General features: G+C 41.0%; 2 protein-coding genes across 2 annotated transcripts in view; one reads left to right on the forward strand and one right to left on the reverse strand.

Moving 5' to 3' along the window:
* Positions 1-11,420, forward strand: part of C7 (complement C7) — a 56,609-nt gene extending 45,189 nt beyond the window's left edge. The window contains exons 16-18 of the mRNA XM_069492128.1: positions 5,492-5,582; positions 8,478-8,662; positions 10,158-11,420. Of these exons, the coding sequence (XP_069348229.1) occupies positions 5,492-5,582; positions 8,478-8,662; positions 10,158-10,339 (458 nt within the window). The 3' untranslated portion in view covers positions 10,340-11,420. The remainder of the gene's footprint in view (positions 1-5,491; positions 5,583-8,477; positions 8,663-10,157) is intronic.
* Positions 11,421-22,678: 11,258 nt separating this feature from the next.
* MROH2B (maestro heat like repeat family member 2B) overlaps positions 22,679-27,274 on the reverse strand; it is a 58,838-nt gene continuing 54,242 nt past the window's right edge. Inside the window, exons 38-42 of the mRNA XM_069492264.1 lie at positions 25,917-26,072; positions 24,745-24,876; positions 24,231-24,333; positions 23,262-23,327; positions 22,679-22,814 (exon numbers count right to left, since the gene is read on the reverse strand). Coding sequence (XP_069348365.1) covers positions 22,708-22,814; positions 23,262-23,327; positions 24,231-24,333; positions 24,745-24,876; positions 25,917-26,072 — 564 coding nt within the window. The 3' untranslated portion in view covers positions 22,679-22,707. The remainder of the gene's footprint in view (positions 22,815-23,261; positions 23,328-24,230; positions 24,334-24,744; positions 24,877-25,916; positions 26,073-27,274) is intronic.

Below are 27,274 nucleotides of genomic sequence, written 5' to 3' on the forward strand. Positions count from 1 at the left end.
AGTTTGAGGTTGCTGTGAGCTAGGCTGACGCCACGGCACTCACTCTAGCCTGGGCAACAGAGTGAGACTCTGTCTCAAAAAAAAAAAAAAAAAAAGGAGTATTTTGAGCACCAGGAAAATTAAAATGGTCTTTTAAGAACCCAAGGTAGGAAGGGATTTAGAGCACCAAACTATTTCTTTTCAGAGATAATTTGAGTTGGATTTGTTTTAAAATAACCTCTTATTTTTTCTTTTTTTACATTTGTTTAATAAATGGAAAATACATTTGTAACAAAAACAAGAATGAAGAAAAACTCAATGTATGCTATTACATATGACATTAGTATATGATTTTTTAATGAAATGCTGAAATTTTTCTTTTAGAGTGAGGATGAAGTACTAGATTCCATTAGTGATGCTGTTAGGTGAATTAGGTGTTTGCAACTAACTGCTCCATGGAACAGGGCATGGAGAACGGGCAAGAAGCATGTCCAGTGGAATGACCCCTCGGCCAGTCCTGATATGCTCTTTAGCTGTCCAGGCCCCATATCAGAAGGCAATTACTTTGTTTTCTACATACGCTGCAGCATAAATATGAGTTTCCTTGGGATATTTAAAGCAATGGACCTGTACTTATAATTCTAAAATGAAGGAGAACAATATGCAGTTGATGAGGTTGCACTTCTGTTCCAGATGAGATTGTAGACTAGTCTTTCTAAAATGCTGCTTCAGTCATTTTATAGCACAGTTTTGTTGTGAAGTTTCTCCCACTCAGTAAAAAATTCTGTTAAAGTTGCTTTTAATCAAGGATATTTTTCAGACCTGTATGTTTTTCTGAAGACGTAGGTAACAATAATAACTACCTTTAAAATAAGCCTATAGCAACCAAAAATTTTAGGTTTACCAGCCTCCAAAAGTGATGTTTTAAAATACTGGCAGTTTCAGTATTGGGTCTTTTTTATATTGTGGTAAAGTGTGCATAACATAAAATTTATTATTTCAACCATTTTTAAATGCACTGTTCAGTGGCATTAGGGACATTCCCATTGTTGTACAATCACCATCCATCTCCAGAATTTTGCCATCTTTCCAAACTGAAACTCTATACCCATTAAACACTAACCCCTCATTCCCCCTTACCTCCGTTGGTATTTAACTTTGATATGAAGACATTTGGTTTTAAAATAGCAAAGGTCTATACTCCTGGTGGGCCTTACGAGTGTGTTTATTTGTAAACAAATCTATAAAGATAACAAAGCTATATTCTTCTTAAATGCAAAAGTCTTTGGTCTAGGTAATTCTATCAGTGATTTTTCACAAAGAAATTATAACAACTTTTAGCAAACATATATATATATATATATATATATATAGTTTAAAATTTCAAAATTTGTCCAAAAATAAATTTGCAATTACAATGCAGAACTAATTTACATGGCTTGATCATTAATATAAGTTTCGGTATATCCAGATTAAGCCTTCTAAACCTCAGTGTTATTGGAATTTAGAGGCTGATAATTCTTTGCTGTGGGAACCTGTTCTGTGAGTGGTAGGATGTTCAGCAGCATCCGTGATCTCTATCCACCAGGTGCCAGTAGCACCCTCTAATTGTGAAAATCAAAAATGTCGCTAGTGATTGTCAAATGTCCCCTGGGAGCAAAACTGCTTCTGGTTGAGAAGCACTGATGTAGATAATACCATTAAAAAACAAAAAACAAACAAACAAAAAAACACCAAAAACAAAAACATTTTATTTTAGAATAATTTTAGGTTTCAGAAAGGTTGCAAATATAGTTTCTATATACCCTTCACCCATTTTCCCATAATATTAACATCTTACATAACTTCACATGACTTGGTTGGTTAAAACTAAGAAGTTAATATTGGTACAATGCTCTTGACTAAACTACATCCTTTATTCAGGTATCACCGGTTTTCCCACTAATGTCCTTTCTATGTTCTAAGATCCAATTCAGGATAGCACCATTTGTAAAGAATGAGTACTGCTATTGAGATTGTTGGCGACAGCAGGCATACTTCACATTGCTACCATTGTTTATAAGTTTTTGAATTGTTCACAAGATTGTACTGTCATGTTTAAAGTAAGGAAGTATTCTGTAGTTTGGGCAGTTATAAAAACATCCTCTTCAGATAAATTGGAGTATCTACTTTTATGATGCAAAAGTATATGCCAATGAACTCCAATGTAATGAAGCTGGCAGGAGGTGAAAACATCAGGGTGTTTTAGATTATTCCCATTGCAATCAGGGATAGCTGATGCAATGGCAGTCAATCATGCCCTTGTAGGCTGGACCAAGTTGTTTTCCTGCCAAAATAAGAATGATGGTTGACTTCTTATCAGTTGCTATAAAATATACAGTTATAGAAAGAATTTTTTTTATTTATTGCAAAATATTAAGGCAGTACAAATATTTTAGGCTACATGGATCGTTTTTGTAATGCTTGAGTCCTGGCTATAGGTGTGCCCATCACCCAAATAAGTGTTTATAGTACCCATTAGGTTGATTTATTCCCCTCCTTTCCTCCCCTCCCTATGGTTGCTTTCCATTGAGTTTTACTTCCCTTTGTGCATGTGTGTGCTTATTGGTTAGTTCCAATTTAATAGTGAGTGGTATTTTTTGTCCCATTCTTGAGATACTTCACTTAGGAGAATGGTCTCCAATCCCATCCAGATTGTTGCAAAAGGTATTAATTCATCTTTTTTTATGGCTAAGTAGTACTACATGGTGTACATATACCACATTTTATTAATCCACTCATGAATTGATGAACACCTGGGTTGATTCCACGTCTTTTTTTTTTTTTTTTTTTTTTTTTGAGACAGAGTCTCGCTTTGTTGCCCGGGCTAGAGTGAGTGCCGTGGCGTCAGCCTAGCTCACAGCAACCTCAAACTCCTGGACTTAAGCGATTCTCCTGCCTCAGCCTCCCGAGTAGCTGGGACTACAGGCATGTGCCACCATGCCTGGCTAATTTTTTGTATATATATTTTTTAGTTGGCCAGATAATTTCTTTCTATTTTTAGTAGAGACGGGGTCTCACTCTTGCTCAGGCTGGTCTCGAACTCTTGACCTCTAGCGATCCACCAGCCTCGGCCTCCCAGAGTGCTAGGATTACAGGCGTGAGCCACCGCGCCCGGCCTGATTCCACATCTTTGCAATTGTGAATTGTGCTACAATAAACATTTGGGTGCAGATGCCTTTTAGATAAAATGACTTACTTTCCTTTGGGTAAATACCCAGTAGTGATATTTCTGGATCAAATGGTAGGTCTACATTTAGTTCTTTGAGGAATTTCTGTACTGTTTACCATAGATGTTGTACTAATTTGCAGTCCCACCAACAGTGTATGAGCATGCCTTTCTCTCTGCATTCATGCCAGCATCTACTGTTTTTGGACCTGCAGGGCACTCCAGACAAGGAGGGCTGCTCATGAGTAGGTGCCTGAACTCTTGGTTTCTATGGCACCCTGGGTTGAGATCTTCCTCACTGGAGAGAACCAGTGTTAATCCAACAGTGTGGCTTTCCTGTTGGGGGGATGGGTGCTCTCCCAGATTGCTGCATCTCATTATTCTACTGTCAGTTCTGTCCACATGGGCTCCCTCACCCCCTGAATCCATCTCCCAAACCTCCCACTGAGGCCCTCAGCAGCCAGCTCAAATCTAGGGGGCATGGGGTCCAGCATGGTGTCTGACCCTCTGGTGTGCATCTCCGTGAAACACTAGTGGGCAGAGAGCTCCCAGAACAGGCACCCCAGGCCCACTGCAGGTCCTCAGTGGGAAAGGTGTGGGTCCCACTCTCTGTGGAAACCTCAGCCAGCTGGGGAGAGGCGGCTGCTCACCAAATTCTTGGCTCAAACTACTCTCCTGATTGTAATGGATAGGGGAGGGGGACACAGTTGCCTGACAGCCCAAGTGCCTGAATGCACCACACTTGGTCACTATGGCTCCCTGGGTGGGTCCGCCAGAGGACCTGCCCTACTCTAATAGTGTGGCTTTCCTGTTGGGGGGATGGGCTGTCTCCCAGATTGCCGTGTCTCAGACCCCCATGTATTTTCCCATCAGTTCTGCCCACTTGGGTTCTCTTGCCCCCCAAGTCCAGCTCCCAAACCGCCCCCCCTATTGTGTCCCCCAGTGACCCACTCAAGTCCAGGGGACATGGGATCCAGCCTGCACGTCTGACCTACTGGCATGTGTCTCCACAAAATGCTGGTGGGCAGGGAGCTCCCAGATCACGTGCCCTGCAGGTCCTCAAGGGGGAAAGGCATGGGCCCCAGTCTCGTGGAAACCTTAGACTTCAGGACGCACTCTCTTGGGGGAGGCAGCCAATCACCAAATTCTTGGCTAAAACTACTCTTCTGGCTGTAGTGGGTGCAGGAGAGAGGGAGTAATAAGAGTCTGAATGGAAGAAAGCCTGCTCTCTGGCCTCTCACGTCACTGTCCTTGGAGGGGAACCCCACATGGAATGTCTAAACTCTGAGATCACGCAAGTTCTGCCCACTCTTCCATGTTTGCTTCAGTGCTTGGGCTCGTGGGGGTGGAAAAGCATCCGAGAAACTTGGTAGCCCGCTGGTCACCAAAGGAGTATGGGAGAGAGAAAAGGACACCCCCATACCCCTTCACTGGGCACCGAGCCTCTCTGGGTTTAATCTTCGCTGATAACTATTTTCCTTTATTTTCTTCCTTCTCCGCTTTGCACTTTTCCTCTGTGGGGTCCCTGGCAGGCTCCAGCACTTCTCTCTATGATCTACACCTAAGCTGCATCTCCTCTCCCCTCTCCTTTTCCTGAAACCCTTCCTTCCTCCGGGATGGTCCAGCAGTGATGTCTCTAGTCAGCCATCTTGCCTCCCTCGCCTACAGAAAGAATTTTATTAATGTATGTACCTCCAGACATCTACCCACTGTTGAGGGAGACCACTTAGACACTTACATGTGAGAGGTTATTGCAGGCCTCCTCGGGATCCCGGGGAGTTCTCTTCTCTGTGTATAAGTCAAGTTACATTGCTGCTTTCTGTCTCATTATAGGCACAGTGGGCAAAATGCAGTCTAAACTCCAAACACCAACTTCTTGAAAGGGAGCCCTTTACTGGCCTTGGATTCAGACAAATGTGGACTTAAATCCAGGCTCAGCCAATTGGTTAAATGTGTGAACTAACACCAGTTTTCTAACTTTTCTGACCCTTAGTTTTCTCATCTTTTAAATGGGCATTTTTTAAGGGTGGCTTATATATCTCAATGTATGAAAAGTGCACGACCAATTGTAAATGCTCAAGAAATAGTAGCTCTTATTACCAATGCAATTATTTGTAGAGTTTTCCTAGGCTACTCTGTGTTGTAAAATGCTTTACAGTTTTATTATTATTATTATATTTACTGTGTAAACTCATTGCAGTTGAGAATACTGCAGACCCTGTGCCAACAATTCAAATAATACCTTGTTTACTATGGACAGCTCTTCTCCCAACAATTGCATCTCCCTTATCCTTTTGTTTTTAGATGCCCCTTTAACACAGGCAGTACCTAATTGTCAGCGCTGGGAGAAACTGCAGAATTCAAGATGTGTTTGTAAGATGCCCTATGAATGTGGGTAAGCTCTGTCTTTGCTCACTTCTCTGTTTTATTTTATTCAAGATAAATGTGATGATTTCTTAGATGCTAGTCTCTGCTAGATTGAAGGCGTAGCTTACCAAGGGTTAAGGGTCTTTGCATTTTTAATCTGGTCCATCTGCTGCCTGTTATCTGCTTGGGTCACTGGGGCTGACAGCCATGGCATTGAGCAGTGTTCCAATCTGGCTAATGAGAAAGGCTGAAAGACTACTTGGGCACTGCTTGTTTTATATATAGAATGGAGCAAAGTGACAAAACTGTCACCTGAGGATTTAGAGCTTTAGAAGATTAGAGCTAAAATTCTCATGGGACATAAGCTCTTAAAGTAATATAGATAAAGAGCATCTGCTTTTTCTGATTCTTGAGCATCTAATCTAGACTTGCATTGTAAGATTGCCACCAACTTGAAATTACTGCATTGTAGGAGGATATCTAAAGTAGTTACTAGACGTTTGTGTCATGGTCCTAGTAGGATACAGAGGGCACAATTACATTAGGACAAGAAGAGGTTTCTTAGCAGGACTGTTTACAAAAGTATGAGCAGAGTAAAGGAAATGACAAGCCCCAGGGCAGTACTCTTGGGCTGGTAACAGCTTGGGCCATATGTCACACCCAGGCCTGAAGGAGAGAGGAGGGAGCATTTCGGAAACCCTGGAGACAAGGCTCTGTGGAGGAGCTGATACTCATTTTAGGGACCTCAGAGATCCCATAGGAGTGAGCCAGGGGAACAAACACCCCAGCTGCACTCTCCTTCCTGCCTGCAACCTCCTGCCTGTGCTCCCACCCGATCAAACTGACTGAAGCTAGAGGACAAGGGAGCCCATGATGTAGTCCATATGCCGCAGTCTCCCAGGCAGGTGGAGAAGAGCTGGAGAGTGGATCTGGGAGGAAACAGATCCTCAGCCCCCCGATTTATTGATCATCTCTAAGGTCAAGAACCAAAACACTAATTTACCGATGAATTTCTTGACTTTCAGTTATTATGGTCATCAAAACCCATATCCAACTTCTTGAACTTAAAGTAGGTTAATAGCGCCTCTATATAGTAACTTCTGGTGTGTAGAAGAATATAACTAAATGGTATGAATGGAAATGGTGGTCAGCCCAGGTAATTCTGATTCTGATATTCTGACTCTGCTGCTGTTCTCTAATAATAATTGTTCACTGTGATTCACTTTCATCCTCTTTTCAACTTCCCCAATTTATTTAATTTATCTACAGCCTGTTGTAGACATGGTATGAATTTTCATATCATTTCAAGGTCTCAAATGCTAACAAGGTAATATGGTAGGGTCTCTGCCTTTTCAGCCATTCTGAGTCATTCTATCTAAAGTTTAAATAAACAGATCAAAAGATAGATACAAAAACCAATAGGATTTGTTTCTGTTATGTAAATAACTCCAAGTAAATTTAGCTCTTGGTCAAAGAGAAAAATATTAGAAATAAATAAAATATGTGAATGTAGACTCTTTATGACTCTATCTGACATACAAAAATGCTTTGTTGTCTAAGGTTTCATGTATAGCAATTTCTTCCTTACTCATCAGCATTCAGAAATGTGGGGTTTTTTAATAGTGACATTTCTAAACAGCTGTATCTTATCATTTTAGCACCAATGCTTGCAAAAAAAGAAACACGTTTTATGGAAATATTTCTTTCCTTTTATTTATTTATTTTTTTTTGAGACAGAGTCTCCCTGTGTCACCCTGGCTGGATGCACAATGGTATGATCATAGCTCACTGCAGCCTTGGACTGCTGGACTCAAGCAAGCCTCTTAAGTAGCTTGGACTACAGGCACACAACACTGTGCCTGGCTAATTTTTTTTCATTTTTTTTTTTGGAGACGTGGTTTTGCTATATTTCCCAGGCTGGTCTCAAACTCCTGGCCTCAAGTGATCCTCCTGGCCTCAAGTTATCCTCCTGCATTGGCCTCCCAAATAGTTGGGATTACAGATATGAGTCACCCATCTGGCCCTCCGGAAATATTTCTAAACTATTTTGTAAACATAGATACTTTTAAAAATAGCGTTGAGAGGCCGGGCGCAGTGGCTCATGTCTGTAATCCTAGCACTCTGGGAGGCCGAGGCAGGCGGATTGTTTGAGCTGAGGAATTCGAGACCAGCCTGAGCAAGAGTGAGACCCTGTCTCTACTAAAAATAGAAAGAAATTATATGGACAGCTAAAAATATATATAGAAAAATTAGCCGGGCATGGTGGTGCATGCCTGTAGTCCCAGCTACTCGGGAGGCTGAGACAGGAGGATCGCTTGAGCCCAGGAGTTTGAGGTTGCTGTGAGGTAGGCTGACACCATGGCACTTTAGCCTGGGCAACAGAGTGAAACTCTGTCTCAAAAAAAAAAAAAAAATAGCATTGAGAAATATAGTTTTATCTTCCCTTGATGACTCAGAGCCATCAATTATTGGTGATGCTGTTTTATGGACATGAACTCTTGGTAGCTGGGCTGGGAGGAACTCATTTCTCCTGCAGTCAGTGATCTCATTTGACGATGAACTCATTGAATGCTTGATCTTTGCTGATTTTCTGTCTCCTTCCTTGTCAATCCAGTAGCTGTTGCTAGCAGACCTTGCCTTCTCATCTGATTTTCTGTATCTGATCTGTTCTAGATGAAACTAGATCAATACTAGATATCTATGCTTGTAAAAATGGTGAGCAAATAAAGAGTACCTATAAATAGGCTCATTTTGAATATCCAGATTGGGCCCTAGGAGTGAAGGGGATTTGAGTTTCTGTCCCATTTTTTTGTTGTGGGTGATAACATCCAGGGGCACAAAGCTCAGAGTCTCACTTTTCACTTCTCCTCTGCTTTTAAGATTAAAAATTTTGTAGATAATGTCATTAACATATTCTTTTCAGATCTTCCTTGGATGTATGTGCTCGAGATGAGAGAAGCAAAAGAATACTGCCACTGACAGTTTGCAAGATGCATGTTCTCCACTGTCAGGGTAGAAATTACACTCTTACTGGTAGAGACAGCTGTACTCTGCCTGCCTCAGCTGAGAAAGTTTGTGGAGCGTGTCCACTATGGGAAAAATGTGACAGTAAGGAGCCTTTCATATTTGTAACTTAAATAAGAATGCTAAAGTCACCATACTGAGGTTTTTAAAAATCTGGTTTCTAGTTTAGCAGTGGGTCCAAGCAGATACCTGAAGGTGTTAAAGACTCAGACTGGTTTGACAGTGAACTAGTCCCTTCCCCACTCCCTTCTCTGCAGAGGGGCACAGATCAGGGAATTCAAAGGATAAGAAACAATTTCTGATGGTCAGAATGTTCCCCCAAACATTGGGGATTCCCATTCCACTTTCATGACTTTTGCTCTGTCCTTGCATTATCCATATTATGTACTCATTTTTAAAAAGACTGATATAAAAATAACTTTTTAAAAATAGAGACTTTATATCATGTCATTAAAAGGAAGTATCACTTGCCATAAATATTAGGTAACTATAAAAATACATGTAATGGAACAAAATAAGTTGTGGATTGTAGCCAGATACTCCTCTGAGACTGACGATGCTCTTTCTTTTTGTTAAGCAAGTGTCAGAGGGTGTTAAAAATGGATTATTGTCAAGCTGACATTTTCTCTTAGAAGTAATCAGATGGATTTAAGAGAATAGAAAAAGGAGTTGTTAATACTTTCTTGAGTTGTGATTCAATATTTGCTACTGTTATGTCCAAGTAGCACATACAATGATCTTGAATACCACCAAGGGCACGGCACACCTCCCACGGTTTGGGCCATCCTATGAAAGGGGAAGGGCCGAATCTCTAGAGCCAAGTCACTCCCTGAGTCTCTCTATCTGTAAATTTGGCTTGGTGATCCATAGGTCTGTGTCAGCTCTTCAGTCCCTGCCGCTCCTGGTCTATACCCACTGGACACCTTTCCCCTCACTCCCTCACGGTTCGCAGCCCAGACAATGACGTATGTAACCCTTGCCATGTCTGGGTCCCTTTCCTTTTGGTGGTCACCACTGTCTGCTGGGTGACCTTACTACTCTCCTTCTGGAGACACCTGGCTGGTGCATTCCAGCTACGTACTTTCTTTGTACAGACTCCTGGCCTCCTCAATTCATTTCTGATTTGTTTCTTGGGATGTGTGGCCTTTTGTATGCCATGCCTTTTCCCTCTCTCAAAGCAGGCTTAATTCCTCTTTTCTTTCTCTCTCCCTGTGTGAGCCTTGACTCTCAGCTCTTTGCTGAGGTCTGGGGGGAAGAAAGGTTATATGCCATTGCTGGCTTACACGGACAGCAGCATGGATGAGGAGAGAGCTGGAGAGCTCTTGACTTGGATGAACCTCCCCATGTGGGTCCAAGCAATAGAAAGCTTGGCACCAAGCTCAAAATCTATTTATTCTGAGTGGAGCAAAATGCCTTAATTTTCTGGTTGTACTGCTTTTCCAGGGGACAGTGTATTGTAGCATTCAAGACAGGAGCTTCTATAGCTCTCTAATCACCACATCATTACTTTGGAGGTAATGTGCTTTGACTCCCCCACCTCCACAATGTGCCATTAAGCCTCTCTCGCTTATTTTTCCAGCCCAGAGCAACAAATGTGTCTGTCGAGAAGCATCGGAGTGTGAGGAAGAAGGGTTCAGTGTCTGTGCGGAAGTGAACGGCAAGGAGCAGACAGTGTCTGAGTGTGAGGCGGGCGTCCTGAGATGCAGAGGGCTCAGCTTCTCCATCACCAGCACCAGGCCCTGCGCTGCAGAAACCCAGTAGGCTTCCTGGAGGGCCTGGTCGTCTTGCTGGGAACCCAGCAGGCAGCTGGGGCTGAGTTAAAGCAGCTGCCCATCTGGGCACTGGGACAGCTTTTCCAGCACGGAGGCACATTCTTTCTCCTTCTCCCGTGTCCACTTCTTTCCTCAATTCCCAGCCATCTGTATAACCACAACCCTTTGTTCTCCCAAACCTGAATCTGGATGCTCTTTTTTTCTTCTTTTTAATATCAGTCAGGATGAAGACATTTCATGAGCCTTTGCACAAGCCAGCTCTGTGTTTTTGGAAAAATTGCTAACTTTTCTGGACCTTGACATTTTTTTACTTGTAACATTAGAGGATTAGACTAGAGACACTTGAATACTTCCTTCAGCAATATGATTCTATTAAGTATGATTGACCCAGCCCGTGGGCCAGAGCACAGTCTACAAACTGATTAGGAAAACAGAAAGAACACGATTTCCTGATTAGAGAGGTTGGCTTCCCTCAATGCAACTAAATTCAAAGTGGACCTTGAGTGACAAAAGACAGACACAATTATTTCCATCCCGAGTAGTAATCTCATGCCTCACCCTATTGAGTCAGCCACCACCTGTGAGGATCCCTGTTCCTGTCAGGGGATTGAACCACTGAAATGTCAGAGCAGAATTCATCATGCTGTAGCCACAGGGGCACTTTTTGTCTTTTTGTCTAAGAACAAATACAATTCAGTTTTCTCTTTGGGGTTTTTCTTTAGTAAGTATCAGACACAAGATCTGCGATTTGTGCCTCTTCCTTTTCTGTTATGGAAGAAGCATCAGTTCACACCCGAGGTATTGAGCGATTGCATATTTGAGAACAGTTTTCCCTAACATGGATACGCTCCCAGCTTTTTCAGGGAATATACAGGTAGATTAGTTTGAAACATTGGCCTTCTATTTATCCCTTATTCATCTTTCATCAAAACAAAAACATGGCCGTGGGAGGTGAAATGAGTGGGCTTAAATGAAATTTAAAGTATGTTTTTTTATATACAACCACTATCTCTGTATTGTTCTCATGCTGATAAATACATTTCAACAAAACTTCAGTTAAGATGACAAGGATTAGAAAACTCATTAAAGATACTATTCTTCAGAATTGTTTCATCTGTATTATGTTTAATTTTAGAGAAGATTTCTATGAGGAATGGTGAATGGGTTCTTGCCTGAAGTTTTATGATCCAGATCTAGCTTTTTATACCAAAGTGTGCCTTTAGGGAAGATGCAGAAATAATATGTGGAAATTACAAGGAGGCAGGTTTCAGCTGATTGAAAATAATAACATTCAGACATTTCAACTGCACTTGTTAGAGGTTATTACAGAGTTAATTTCTACTCTGGGGTGGGGGATAGATTTGAAAATGCCAGGCCTGAATGCAGACCCTGAGACAAAGGGTTGAATAAGTAATTCATTTAGGAAGAAATACCTCAGAATCCTTCCAATAATTTCTCCTCTTAACTTAAGCTAGCATGGAGTTAAATTCCTACTGCTTATGTATCACCACACCCCCTTCCTAATGCAGAGGATATGGCCAACGTTATCAAATGCTATTAGAGACTGAGGTCTGATAAAAAGAAGCTAGTAGATGTAACCATTAAGAGGTTTGAGAAAGAAGTCTCATCAGAGTTATTGAAGGAGAAGTAAAGGATTAATGACTTGGAGAAGGAGGGGAGCAGTGAATGTGGTTGTAGAGAGATGCTGTCTTCAAATGCAAAATTATTTGCCTCTTTTTCTTTTCTGAGCATTTATGTGCTGATCTTTCTTCTAGTCAGACAGAGACATTCACAATTGCCTATGGAGGATTAGGATTATTGTAGCAGGTCTGCAAGGAGAAAGTCATTTTCAATATTGAGTCTTAAAAAATGTTTTGAAACTAGTTCTTGAACACCTATAGAGAGGCTTTAAAGAAAGCTAGGGGGACTACTTATGCCATGAAAATAAATTGAAAGAGGATAGAGGGAGTATGGAGTGTGAGAATTACCCCCTGCCTGCCCTTCCCTCTGCCTCAGATCAGGAATGGGTCACCTGGGCTAAGAAAGCAGAAAGTACCAAGATTAAAGTCACCTGGAGCTTGGAGGGACTAGAGGGAGAGAAGGAAATTGGTTGGTGCAGTAATCATCGCTAGCTTCAGGGAGCTACAGGGGAGCCAAGATACATCCTACAGACCATCACAGACAACTTTCATGGACACTGTAAGTTACCTGGGCAGAGAAGTTGCCTTAGAACATCTCCTAATTGCATTAAGAAGTGCCTTCCTATGACATCTCACACACTTCTTAATAAATAATCAATAGAAGTGCTGCTTATCAGTGCCCTATGAGTTAATGAGCCCCATTCAAACTGTTCTGCATATAACCTTCCTCCCCACCAGTCCAGGACACTTGTAATTGCCTTAAAACAGAGGGAAGGTTCTAGATATTCAGGTGGGATATGGCAGGGGTGTGGAGTGGCAAGCAGAAAATCTGACAAAGAACCCCTAAAACCTTGGGTTACCTAACAGCAACTGGCCAGGTAACTGGCTGATTTGACTGAGGGCTCCTCTCTCAGCTGGGCAGATCATGGTTAATCTCAGCTTCACAGGAGACTTGTGAATCTATCTAGTTGTTGAGTAACAGGTCAGAGCTGTAGGTGCTGAGCAGCTGGTTTACCCAGCATTCCCTGAAACAGCTTATTATCTGCCTACACATGAATCATTAGTCACTTTTTCCTTAGGTTAAGATAAGTATGTGTCTTAATATTTTTGAGCCCCACATGTCTTAGTCCATTTTATGCTGCTATAATAGAATAAGATTGGGTAATTTATAATGAGCAAAAATTTATTTGGCTTCTGGTTCTGGAGGCTGGGAAGTCCACGATCATGGTGCTGGCATCTGGCAAGGGCCCTCATGCTGCATTGTCCCATGGTGGAAGCTGGAGGGCAAGAGCAGGAGAGCCAGAGGGAGCCAAACTCACTTTTATAACAAACCCACCCTCTCAATAAGTAACCTACTCCTGTAATAACAGCATACTCCATTCGTGAGAGCAGAGCCCTTATGGCCTAATTATCTCTTATTAGGCCCCATCTGTCAACACTGTTGCATTGGGGATTAAGTTTCCAACACATGAGCTTTGGGAGACACATTCAAACTATAGTACCATGGTTTATCATTTGTCCTATAGTTTCTTTCTATTCTTATCCAGATTTCTTATAACCATACACACACACAACACATACACTAACTCACCACAGGCATTTGGATTATTTGTGAGACCAGCATAGTAGTTAGTGGAGGTGGTCATCAAAAATTTGATGATATACTAAGATGTCACATATTTTGGGTAAAAGATGAAGCGAATGCTCAGGTGTATCTACTACTTCGCTTTCTCTCTCTGAAGTGGGAAAGAAGTAGACAGAAGAGAAAAGAGAAATAGAAAGGGAGAGAAAGAGAGAAGAGAGAGAGAGAGACTGAGAGAGACAGAGAGATTGGGCCATTCTTAGTACAGGGTTGGCAGAACTGAGCAGCCATATCAGTCTACTGAGATTTTTCTTCCTTGATGGACTAGTTAAAGTGTATTCAATACTTGTGTTAGAAGCAGAGTGGCCTGTTTCTCTTTCAGAACACTAACCCAGAAAGCAACCTCTGTAGGAGGCAATTTCCGTTAATATCTGAGAAACTAGGGAGGTTTATGCCTGCCTTTCAATTACCTTAGTCTTTCCGGCAGTTCACACATTTGTGGACAAGAAAGCTGATGGCATGATAGGAGCCCCTGCTGTGACAACCAAAGCACCTATAATTTGTCTTTTTATTTATTTCTGTCAGGCTCTGAAGGCAGAGCTCTAGATTTACACTCAAAATATCAATCATGTAGAAAAATTTGCTTTTTCAGCCAAGGGTTAACAGGACCAGATGGAAAGACTGTCATTGTTTCAAAAGGGGCGGGCTGGAGGCGAAAAGGTGGTAAAAAGAAGAAAGAACATTAAAATGTTCTTTTTGATTCACAGGCTGAGGGCAATTTCCTGTGAAAGGACAAACATGAGAACTGCTCTGTTATCACTGTTATTTTTATGTGTCCCTACAAGAGGAGACTTGTACTGAATTTCAGGGGAGGGGACTTAGGCACATGACACATCAATGATGTCAAAGATAGAGAAAAATGGAGCATCTGTGATGCTAACTTGGGGGTCCATTACAAAATAATCAGCTGACCAAGTTGACTGGGAACACAAAGAGGTCAAAGGGATTTTCGGCAACAGTGAAATGGAATTTTCTTATCAAAGGAAAATTTTGCTTGACATCTCAAGAGAAAGTGATCAGCATGAGAGACTCCGGATTGGTATATCATTAGACCACACACAACCCAAGTGTGCATTATGGCAGTATTTAATGAGGGGCCACAATGGAACCCTAGGTCCAGAAACTCTTCTCTGCACAGATAGTACCAAGAGCAACTGCTGAAGTCGGGCTTGATGTAAAACTGTGGACAAGCCCACTAATTGGACTCTTGTGGCCCTATAGGATTAAATGGCTTTGGTATGACGATAATGAGTCTTCCAAAGCATCTTGAATCTCATAATAACGTAATAATTGGCTCTTTAGCATGGACATGGTGCACAGATTCATTAAAGTTGACAGAAAAGCACCTTTGAGATCTGGTCCCCAAACCCCCTCTTGCCTGGTAAGGATAGGGACTTGTCTTATATTGTTCTGTGCACCCCCAACCTCCACCATTGCTCAGTACACTGGCTGTAAATGCTCAATCAAATGTCCACAGTCACATAGCTGGTTAGCAGAAGGCTTGGTCTGAAAGTGGCTTTTCTGCCTTGCAGGGTGGTGCTGGACCCTTTACTGTCCTGCATACCAGTGGCAGTTATGTGTGAATTATGCCTTACAGAATTCATGGGTTATGCAGGGGTGGTCTCTCACTGCACCTGCACAGCTGGTATTCTGAAATGCTGGCATGGAATTAAATAGGCATGCCTTTTCTTTTGTGACATGGGAAGTATGTCCCTCCTAATTTTCTTACTTCCTTCTTTTGAGTATAGTTAGAGGACTTATTCTAACCTTCTCTGTGGAGCATTGACTGAGGGTGAAGAAGCTCATGGTTGAGAACTGCAGCAGAGAAGGGAGCAGAATGCTTAAAGAGGAAGCTTGGAAATTGCTGAGATCTAAACAATATTAACAAATAAGCCTAAATTCTGGGAAAGTTGATCTTGGGATGCTGGCTTACCAAGAGACTGCTGCTCCTGCTTCTAGCAGTGGAGGTGGCTGGAGGTGACAGTTTATTTGTATGTAGATGGGAATTACAAGCCTTCAATAATGTTCTTTCACATTTTGTCGGGAGAAAGAAGGTCTTTCAGTCTGGGCTGCTTCCACAAAATACCACAGACTGGGTGGCTTAAACAAAAACAAAACATTTATTTCTCACTGTTCTGGAGCCTGGGATGTTCAAGATCAAGGTGCTGGCAGATTTGGTGTCTGTTGAGGACCTGTTTTCTGGTTTGCACATGGCGACCTTCTCACGGTGTACTCACTTGGTAGAAAGAGAGGGAGCTCTTCTCCTACTCTCCTTATAAGGGAACTAATACCAACGTGAGGATCCCACTCTCAGGAACTCGTTTATACCTAATTATCCCCCAAAGGCACCACCTCCAAATACCATCACATTGGAGATTAAGTCTTCAATATAAGCATTTTGGGCAGATACAGACGTTAGTCCATAGTAGAGACCGTGAACTGCTGGAATTTATTGGTCAAACCTGTTGCTTCATTCAGTGGGTTTGTGAGGAATCTTACCTGATAAGCTTGCCCTTTGCCAATCTTTTCAAGGAATGCAAAAAGATCAAAGTAAATTTATAAAGCCTGATGTGCTGTTTCTGCAGATTCTGGGGAGACGTTTTTCTCTCACATTATATTGTCAGTGCCTCAAAGACCTAATACAAGTCCTGAGCAACTCAGGCTGAGAAGTACCATCTCTTCTGAAAAGGAACATTGGAACTCAATCTTATGATGGGGAGTACAAAGAACTTAGTGATAAAAAAGAGTAACATTAATATTTAAAGCTGAAACTTGAATGCTGCTTATCACATGCTAGTAACTGCTGTGAGCACCTTATATACATTAACTCATTTAATCAGCACCATACTAGGAATAAGTACTATAAGTAGCCTCATTTTACAAATGAAGAAACTGAGGCATAGAGAAAGTATAATAATAAATTCACCCATGTTCACACAGATCACAAGTGGAGGAACCATAGTTCAAATCCCAGCCTTTTCTCAACATGGATGAGCATGGAAGATTTTATGTTAGTTGAAACAAACAAGGCCTAGAAAGATAAATAATGCATGTTGTCACCCACATGTGGAAGCTAACTATGTTGATCTCCTAGAAGTAGAGAACAGAATAGTCATTACTAGAGGATGGGAAGGAGAAAGGGGAGGGAAGGATAGTGAGAGATTGGTTAACAAATATAAAATTATAGTCATATAGGGTAGAAACTTAGGAGGAATAAGTTCTAGTGTTCTATAGCACTGTAGGGTGACTATAATTAAATAACAGTTTATTGCATATTTTCAAATAGCTAGAATAATGGATTTCAAATGTTCCCAACACAAGAAAGGATAAATCTTTGAGGTGATGAATATATTGATTATCCTAATTCGATCATTACACATTGCATACATGTATTGAAATATCACACAGTACCCATAAATATGTATAAGTATTATGTGTAAATTAAAAAAAATAAAAGCAGAAAACACAACAAAAAAGTAACTTTATTTTATACACACACACACACACACACACACACACGCAAATCCAAGCCCTTTGGTTCAGTACTCATATTTTAACCACTGTTATGATGTGTTGCAGATGGTAATAGCATTTATCATTGGTAGAAGATCTTAACAGGTTCTAAAATTTTTGCTATACTTGGTCCTATTCAAAATAAGCTAATATTCAGTATAAGATTTGGTTACTGAGGTAAAGACAAAGCATCTAATTTCTGTAACTCTTTTTAAAAAGATCCAGCTATATAAAAAGGATGAATTTCTTCAACTAACCTTTTAAAGTGGATTGATACAAATTTTTAGAGCTCTAGTTTTGCATGAATCTTTGTGTGTGTGTGTGTGTGTGTGTGTGTGTGTGTGAATCTAGGGGCATTCCCACCTGTAAATGGGACTACTAAGATTTGACCTTGAGGGTATGGAGTTTTAATGAAACACTGATTTATTTTATTAAATAACATCTATTTTTTCAAATATTTTGGAGATATCAGATATCTTTCTGTTATTGATTTCTAGTTCAATTCCACAGTGGTTAGAGAACATATTTTGTATGATTTCAATCCTTTTAAATTCACTGAGATTTGATTTATTGCCCAGAATTTGATCTAGTTTGGTAAATATTTTATGTATACTTGAAAATAATTTGCATTCTGTTGTTCAGTGGAGTGTTTCATACATGTTAATAATGTCAAGTTGGTTGATAGTGTTGTTTAAGTCTTCTATATTCTTATTAATGTTCAGTTGCTTGTTCTATCAATTATTGAGTAGCAAGATTGAATCAGTCATAAAAATTCCTCCTGATTAAAAAAAGGAGGACCAGATGGATTCACAGCCAAATTTTACCAGACCTACAAAGAACTGATACCTATCCTACTGAAACTGTTCCATAACATCAAGAAGGAGGACCCTCTTTACTTCATTCTACGAAGCCAGTATCACCTTGATACCAAAGTCAGGAAACAATACAACCGAAAAAAAAAAAACCTACAGACAAATATCCATCATGAACATAGACATGAGAATACAGAGTGGTATAATGGACTTTGGAGACTGAGAAGGTAGGAGGGTGGGAAGGGAGTGAGGGATCAAAAATTACCTATTTGGTACAATGTATACTATTTGGGTGAGAGTATACTAAAGCCCTGACTTCAGCACTATACAATTCATCCATGTATCAAAAAACCACTTGTATCCTCTAAATCTATTGAAATTAAAAAAAAAAAAAAGAATGTAATGGACTGGAACACTGCCACTCACGAGCCCTGCCCACAAGCCTATCTGCCTCACATTCTCAGGATCCTAACCAGAGCACACCATCTGACAACTGGATGTGGGATAACGAATAGTTTATTTATGATTCCACTGGGAGCAGGGTAAACATGGATTTCAACTCTCCCCTACTTTTTCTGAAAAAATTTGAAGTCTCGGTTAACTTGTTCTGCAGGCTAATAAGCAGTGTGCAAGGCCCTACATTTCCAAGATAGGGCCTGTTTTTGACCACTGTGCAGTAAAGAAAGTGTTAGGATGCTGGCCAATTTAATTCTCAGTTCTTACCTCTGAGAATATTTGGAAAAACATGGTGGGTAATGTGGAAGGAGGAATTTCTTATCTTTGTGTCTTTCAGTGGCTCCTAAATTGAAAAAGAAGCTGTGAGTCACATCTCTTTGGAAAATTATATTCTCCAAATTTATCTTGCCTTCAGGATAACCACATAATTCAATAAATAAAATCCAGGACACTTTGTCCCGAAGGAATATAAATAAGGAAGGATGTTTTGTTGGATAAATAAAGTTGGACAAAGTAGAGGTAGGAAGTTAATGCCATTTTTCAGGTCATGACTTGGCATTCTTATGCACACACACACATTTGCAATGAATTCCTCTGTCCCTCCCTCATGTTCCTCTTGACTCTGTCACATTTTCTCCTGTCCTGGTTTAGGGGATACCTGAAATAAATGAATAATAAAGAGAAATCTCAAGAAGTGATAATTCCCAGGATGCAACTGTATAAAATTACGTGCCAGAAAGTTGCTTTCTGCTGGGGGCTCCCGATTAGCCCCAAGGTTACTATTGCTTGAGATTGACCACGCATTTTTGAATTCTATACTTAATCTGAAGGATAGTGGTGGGGTTGGAGACCAGATTGAGTAATAATAAAATGATATTAGAAAATCTTCGCTATAATTTCAGGGTCTTTTAAGGGCTCCAGAAGAAGTGTCTCTTTTTGTATTTTATCCTTTGAAACAATGACAGTACAGGGACAATTCTAGTTAAGCAATTTTTCTGACTTCTTTCACTGGAAGCCTATTTATTTCTCCCCATCTGTGATCTTTGTTCTCTTCTTTTCTGGTAAAACTTCCTTCATAGCAGGGTCAGCCAAGCTAAACATCCCTGATTTACCAGCAGAACACTGGCTCTCACTGTTGGGTTAAAGGGCAGAGTACTGAGTTGCAAAATAACATGATTCAGAGCTCTTGAAAGCAGTACTAGCCTGTTAGGCAGTCTCTGAACAGCATAGTTAGCATTGCTTCAACAATGATTCTGTGCTAGGATTCTAAATGCTTTCTTTACATGTGCTTTGGTCTAAATGTTTGTGTCCCCTTCCAAATTCATATGTTGAAACTTAGCAGCCAAGCTTCTGGTATTAAAGGGGATATCTTTGGAGGTGATTAGGTCTTAGAGGCTCCACTCTCGTGAGTGGGATTAGTATCCTTATAAAAGAGTCTTAAGGGAGCTTATTTGCCTCTTCCACCATGTGAGGATGCAGCAAGAAGAACCTCATATGAAGAACAGGCCCTCACCAGACACCAAATCTGCTGGCACCTTCATCTTAGACTTCCCAGCCTCTAGAACTGTGAACAACAAGGTCTGTTTTTTATAAATTACCCAGTCTTGGATATTTTGTTATAGTCCCTGGACAGACTAACACATGTTACTCATTTAATCCCCCAAATAGCACTTTGATGTAGAAAATTATTATCCTAATTTTACAGATATAGAAATTAAAGTACAGAGAGGTTACATGGTTTTCCCAAGGCACATAGCTAGTAAGGGGTCCAGCCAGTACGTGAAAAGAGAGTCTGGGAAATTCTTGTCACGGTAAAATGAGTCCTTCTATGGTAAGGGTTTAGACAGTTAAAGATTCAGAGGCAACATGTATTTCATGGGGCCATTCTACCTAATTTCCGTCAGTCAATTTATGAGACAGGCCGTTTGCTGGTTGCTAGGATGAGTGGGGAGTAGCAGTGGAGATATATAAAGAAGTATGTGACAAAGTCCTGTGTCAGTGAATTTATACTCCTGTTGAGGACATCCTTATAGTTTGGGGGTGGCTTAACCCAATTCTATGAATACTTCTTGCCCTACATTCTGAAACTGTCCTGTGTAATATCATAACTACTAGTGACCCAAGACTATTTAAATTTAAATTAATTAAAATAAAATAAAATAAAAAATATAACTTGTCAGATACGTTAGCTACCTTTCAAGTGCTCAGTTGCTACGTGTGGCTAGTGGCTACCATATCAATCAGTGTAGAAGAAAAGCTGATTTCTGTCATTGCAGAAAGTTCTATTGGACAATGTTATTTTGAAGTCTTTTGACTTAACCTGCCAAAAGAGCAAAAGAGGTCAACTAACCCCAATCATTTACCTTCCTCTTCTTTTTTTTTTTTGCTCTGTTTAATGTATGTTATGCTTGGGGATAGCTTCTGACTCCATTAAGGATTTAATGAAAGCCATTACCCAGAAAATGCACCTGTGCAATTATACGCAGAAATTTGCATACCATTTTGGTGGGATCATAGACCCTCTGTGTAATAGTTACCTCCTGGTGCATAGCAAATTACCTCAAGACCTAGTGGCTTAAGAAACCAAAGTTTTATTATTTCACACAGTTTCGTGGTTCAGGAATTTGGGAGTAGCTTAGTTTAGTGATTCCAGCTCAAAATCCTCATTAGATTGTGTGAGGGTTGCCAGATTTAGCAAATAAAAATATAAGATTCTCAAGTCAAATTACAAATAAATAACAAATAATTTTTTAGTGCAGTATATAATTGGGACATATTTTTACTGAAAAAATTATTCGATGTTTATCCAAAATTCAAATTTACCTGGGCATTCTGTGTTTTATCTCACAATCATAGGTTGCACTCACGGTGAGGTTTCAATCATCTACAGACTTTAACTGGGGCTCACGGACCCATTCTGAAGGTGGCTCATTTCTGTGCCTTGCAATTTAGTGCTGGCTGTTTGCAGGAGGCATCAGTTCTTTGTCACATGGACTCTTCATAGGGCTACTTGAGTATCCTCATGACATGTCAGCTGGCTTCCCTCAGAGTGAGTGAGTTAAGAGAGTACGATATCATTATGGCCTTGTCTTGGAAGTCACATTCCATTATTTCTGAAGTAGTGTATTGGTTGCACAGGTCAGTCCTATTTGTTGTGGGAGGGGATTGCACAGGCGCATGGATACCAGGAGGCATGAACCATTGAGGGCCATCTTGAGGGCTGGCTCCATCCTCTGGAACTTATACATGGATTTCCTGGAATAGACATTCCATGAGGGCACAGTTTTTCTATTTTTCCCCTCACTGTTTCAGTCTCACTGGCTATAACAATGCCTTATAAAATTGTAGGCATTCAATATATATTTGTTAAATGAATAAATAAGTGGCCTCCTGACCCAGAATCTCTGACCCAAGAGATTTGTTTGGTCCCTAGGTTTTGAAGAAACAAACAATGTTTCCCCAAAGAGTTTGAGGATGGAGAGATCAGAATGTAAGTAATAGGAATTTGCAGGGACATTCAAAAGGAACATACTAACAATGTTCCTAATAAGTGATTGTAATAGTGTTAAATGAGAGCCGGATTCTGTGTTAGAAACTTCTTTTAAAGTATGTAACTTCATGTATGCAACCTTTGACTTATGCATTGTGAAAAATAGTAAAGAATTAGGATTCAGATACTATGAAGAAGGTTAATACACACACACACACACACACACACACACACACAGACACTCTATTGCCCTGGGATAAAAATGGAAAGGAAACTATAAGATTTAATAGAATGTCAGAAGGTGTCTTTGATAGATGAGTACTTGGCATAGTCTTGACACATAAATTACAACCTGGGAGACGACAGACAGGTTAAAGTTTATCATAAGACTGTATTTTAAAAAGAGAACAGTGTGGGTGGTAATTCAAAGCTTACAAAGATCTGAGAGGAAAGGGCTATGTGTGGAAAACAATGATGGCCCTCTTCTTCATGGCAACAGGGTCATGTGTGGCAAAGTCTGTCACTTTTTGATATCTGCTGGAATGTAGCTTCTCCAGATGGAGGGCTAGTGTGCACACAGCCATGTGGCTGTCACTGCTCAAATCACAGGTCATCTCTGAAGTGAATTTGTGGTATTTATTTTTTACTAATGGAAGCCACCAGGGAGGTCCTGGAGAGGAAGGAATATACTACCACTTCGAGATCCCCATCCTCTCTCCTCAAGCTGCTACAAATTTGTGAATTAATAGGATGAAGACAGGAGTCAGTTATAGAAAAAAGCCTAGCAGTTTATTTCTTGATGGTTCACAGAATGATGCTTATCTCTTTACACCTTCTCAGGAGGGTCTGCAAGGCAGCTTCAGCTGCTCTCTGGACACTGATACAGGGGTCTTGTCGAAGATCTTGGAGCCCTGAAATGGAAAGCAAAGCAAGGTTAAGTGGATGAGGAGGGTCAGAGTCCCACAGGAAGGGCAACTCAAACCAAGGCCCAACCTACACAGCTCTTCAAGGCTCCCCAGCAAGGGTCAGCCCTCTGTGGGTCTCATGTCCTACTGCTCACATTTTACCCAAATGTAGGATTTAGAGCTACAACTTGAGAAACTATTTTAACATCGGAATCAGGGGAGAGAAGACCCTGACCTTGTTATCAGTAGATTTAGACACCTGGAAAACTGTAGTGTGTTGGAAATGACACTTGCAAAGGGGTGGAGCTGGAGGTTGCTTTACACTCTGAAGTGTCTAGAGAGCATCAGAGATGATAACTGGTACTAAGATTTTCAATTTCTGCACCTACATGGAACTTCTCTTTCCCTAAGAATGCGACAATATGCTGGGCAGAAACTAGGGCTGGTACTCACGTGCGGTCAGTTGTTCTCTGTCTAATAATTCCACATATTGGCTGGTCAAATTGTGAACAATGGCATCTAAAGTCAAAAGGAGAAAAAGTTACTGATTTCATTATAGGGGAAGAGACCATGAAAAGTGGATTGATTCAGACTCTGCACCTGGTCAGAAGGTAAATGGTAGGTTAGTGAATGAGCAAACTATATGACTCTCCCTGCACCCCGTAGGATAATATAAGAGTGAGCTCTATTGGGTCCCAAGTGGCATGTCTGAAGTGGTCACATATCCAGAGTGTATTTGGGAAAGAAGACAATGGTCTTTGTTGGTGGGGGTCAGTTGTTGTCAGATATAGTCCCTGTCTTCAAAAAGTTTATAATGTAATTGAGGAGATCATATGCATGATCCAATAAATAATCCTTTGTCTTTAACTTGGTCTTAAGGAGGGCCAAGCAAGTGGGTTTGTTCACTGTGAGCTGGATTAGTTGGAACAGGATTCAAGGTAAGACTTGGAATTTCATAATAGAAGGATCTTCAGAGATTTACTTATGTTTTGTTTTATAGATCACACAGATAACAGCGAGGATAAGTAAATTGTGCAGAATCAAACAGCAGAGCCAGGGTTTGCTGGCCTCTACCTCAACACACTTTTCACTTTTATCATGTTGTTGTCAAAGCTCTGAGCTAGAACAGAGCTTAGAATGCTGAGTATGGTTTATACTAAGGCATGGGGTGAAGGAAAATATTTATGTAGAGGCAGCAGGCTTGGAGCGAAGGCTTAGGGAAAAGAAGGAACAATGACTAGGAAATGGAAAGAAGGAGCATGGAGGGCTCGGCTGGGGGGAGAGTGAGAGCTGATAAGTCAGAAGAAGGTTATGAGTTTTCACTTGCAGAGGAAAACAGGTTCCTTTGAGGGAGAAGGTCAAAGCAAAACTAGATGGAAAAAAGGAGACATAACTGATGAAGGAATGTGGATGTGAGCTCACCTGTGAGTTTGACAGCTGCACTCCTGATCATCTCCCAGCTGCTGGTGAAGAAGGTGAAGGAGTGTGTGTGGAGAATCCATAGAATTTCCTGGTTTTTCTTTGCCTAGAAGAGATGTATGTTAAAGAGGGCAACTGGAAAGTGACCCTTTCTGACACTCAGCATCCTATAGGTCCTCAGAAGGGAACTCTAAAGGCCAGTGAACACTCATGTAGGCATAAATTCATTGATTGAAAATTGTCTTATGACTACTTTGATATAAATTTAATCAGGAAGGCACTTGGGCTTAAAGAATTGATTAACAGACGTGAGTTTCAGGAACTGAGGAGAACAGATCCCAGACAGGACTTGGGAAAGGAGCAGGGGGCAATGCAGCAGGACACCAAGGCACACTGCTATCCTTCTAAGGCAGTTCTGGCTCTGGCCAGAGAGTCCTTGCTATGTTGTTTGCCTTTCCAGGATTTGTCTGGACTCTTGTCCTGCTTCTTTTGGAGTCAGCATCTACTGCACACTCACCAGTTTCACACAGAGTTGTCTGTAGAAATCTCTGGCCCTTGGTAGATCATTATCAAGGAGATGGTCTAATACCCCATAGAGTTCCTGAAGGCCCAGAAAAGGAATGCAGACGATCAAGACATCACGGCAAGCCTAAAAAATAAGTTTTCTATGTCACAGTCCATAATGCTAGGATCTCTTTGCAGAAGGGAAATGATGCTGAATGATATTGGTAAAGGGGCAGTAAGTCAGTGGTGTGAAGAGCTTTGTAGTCATTGCTGGCACCTTCCCAGTTTCAAGGATGGGAAAGCAAACTTGGGAAGAGATGTCAAGAAGAACCCAGAATTGGAGAAGTGCTTTTCAGGTTCAGTTCTTTTTTTTTTTTTTTTTTTTTTTTTGAGACAGAGTCTCACTCTGTTGCCCAGGCTAGAGTGAGTGCCGTGGCGTCAGCCTAGCTCACAGCAACCTCAAACTCCTGAGCTCAAGCGATCCTCCTGTCTCAGCCTCCCGAGTAGCTGGGACTACAGGCATGCGCCACCATGCCCGGCTAATTTTTTCTATATATATTTTTAGCTGTCCATATAATTTCTTTCTATTTTTAGTAGAGGTGGGGTCTCGCTCTTGCTCAGGCTGGTCTCGAACTCCTGAGCTCAAACGATCCGCCCACCTCGGCCTCCCAGAGTGCTAGGATTACAGGCGTGAGCCACCGCGCCCGGCCAGCTTTTCAGGTTCAGTTCTGACAGGTGACTTTGCTTTTGTTTTGCTTTGTTTTTTTGAGACAAAGTCTCTCTCTGTTGCCCAGGATAGAGTGTCGTGGTGTCAGCCTAGCTCACAGACTTAAACTCCTGGGCTCAAACAATCCTCCTGCCTCAGCCTCCCAAATAGCTGGGACTACAGGCATGCGCCATCATGCCTGGCTAATTTTTTTATTTTGTTTAGTTGCTCCACTAATTTCTTTCTATTTTTAGTAGAGATGGGGTCTCACTCTTGCTGAGGCTGGTCTCAAACTCCTGACCTCAAGCAATCCTCCTGCCTCCGCCTCCCAGAGTGCTAGGATTATAGGCGTGAGCCACCACGCCCAGCCCTGAGGGGTGACTTTGGATCTGGCTTCTAGGTCAGCTAGACCAGGCTTACTGGCACTTCTCAGCCAAAGGGAGAGGAGGAGGTACAGGTGTTTGTGGAGGGCAACTTACAGCTCCAATCTTGGGATTGGGATCCCAGAGGTGAAGAAGGAATGAAATCAAGCTCTTTTTAATTTCTTCAGCAAAAAAAATCTTCCACCTTCTTCCTGTTAGGGATGCCATATCCTCAAATAAGAAGATAGCAGTCAGTCTCACATCATCTTGCTCCTGTGGTGACAGTTACATATGGTGGGTGAAAATCCTCTCACAGGCCATTTCCTGCCAGCATAACCTTGGTCCTCAGCCTATCCCGCTCTACTTCAGCAAAGGAAGATTGGAACTCAGACACTGGTGCATTATTGTCACAGTGCCAAGAACTTTCTTCCTTTCCCAGACACTGTCTCCAAATACTATATTAGTTAAAAAAAAAAAAAAAAAAAAAGATGGGTCTGGGGTTTATGTGATGCCATAGAGCCAGAGACTTGATATCTGTCTTTGAGTAGCTGGCGAGGGAAGTGTGACCACAGGAATGATAGACAGTAGTGCTTGCAGCAGAAGGCCAGGAAGGGCTTTGCTGGTTGTGTATTTTACTTAAATTAGCTCGGTTGTATCACTAGCCTAGAATTATGGGGCCTCTGGTCTAAATTGCTCAAGGCCTAGGACTCTTTTCTAAGAGACAAACACTTTCTAAAGGGATTACAGGCAGCTCAGGAATTTGGGCCTTGGGTCTCAGAGAGAGTTTAAATAAACAAGTGCCTGGCCCTACTCTTCAGTATGTGAAGTTAAGCAACTTCCTTGCTTTTTGTGCAGGATGGTAGACAATGATTTGAAGAAACAAAGACTAAGGTGGAGAAAGATGGCCTTCTATTATCTTATATACATTGATGATATGGTTCAGAGTTCCAACAAAGGAAAGAAATGTAGTGAGATGAATTATATGGAGAGGTTTTTTTCAGACCCAGAAAACTAGTTTAAAATACCGCATATGGACAAAGTGGGATAAAAGCAAAAGTAGTCCTGAGTAGAAGAATATTATTTAGATAAATAATAAACATAAAAAATAAAGTTAATATAGATGTTCCGGAAAAATAAAGATGGGTTTCTGGGAAAAGGTCAGAAAAGTTAAATGAATATATGAGATGTAAACTTGTATAATGAAAATGAAAATAGAAACACTTCCTAAAATATTTTAGGAAGAAGGTCAGGATATATTTTTTAAAAGATGTCTTTTTAGAAAAAGAAAGGAAACTAAAATCGAAGTATCAAAAAGGTGGAGAGGAATTTACTCAAAAAAGAACTTAGGAATTTTCCAAAATCTGGGATCTAAAGATAGGTCCCAGAAGAATCAACCAATTGAGATGATGAAAAAGCAGAAAAAAACAAGTGGCAAAGCGCTTTGGGTGCTGGGAGAGATATTAGAGAACATCTAG

The sequence above is a fragment of the Eulemur rufifrons genome, chromosome 17 (assembly GCF_041146395.1).
Source record: "Eulemur rufifrons isolate Redbay chromosome 17, OSU_ERuf_1, whole genome shotgun sequence".
In the NCBI taxonomy this organism is placed as follows: domain Eukaryota; kingdom Metazoa; phylum Chordata; class Mammalia; order Primates; family Lemuridae; genus Eulemur; species Eulemur rufifrons.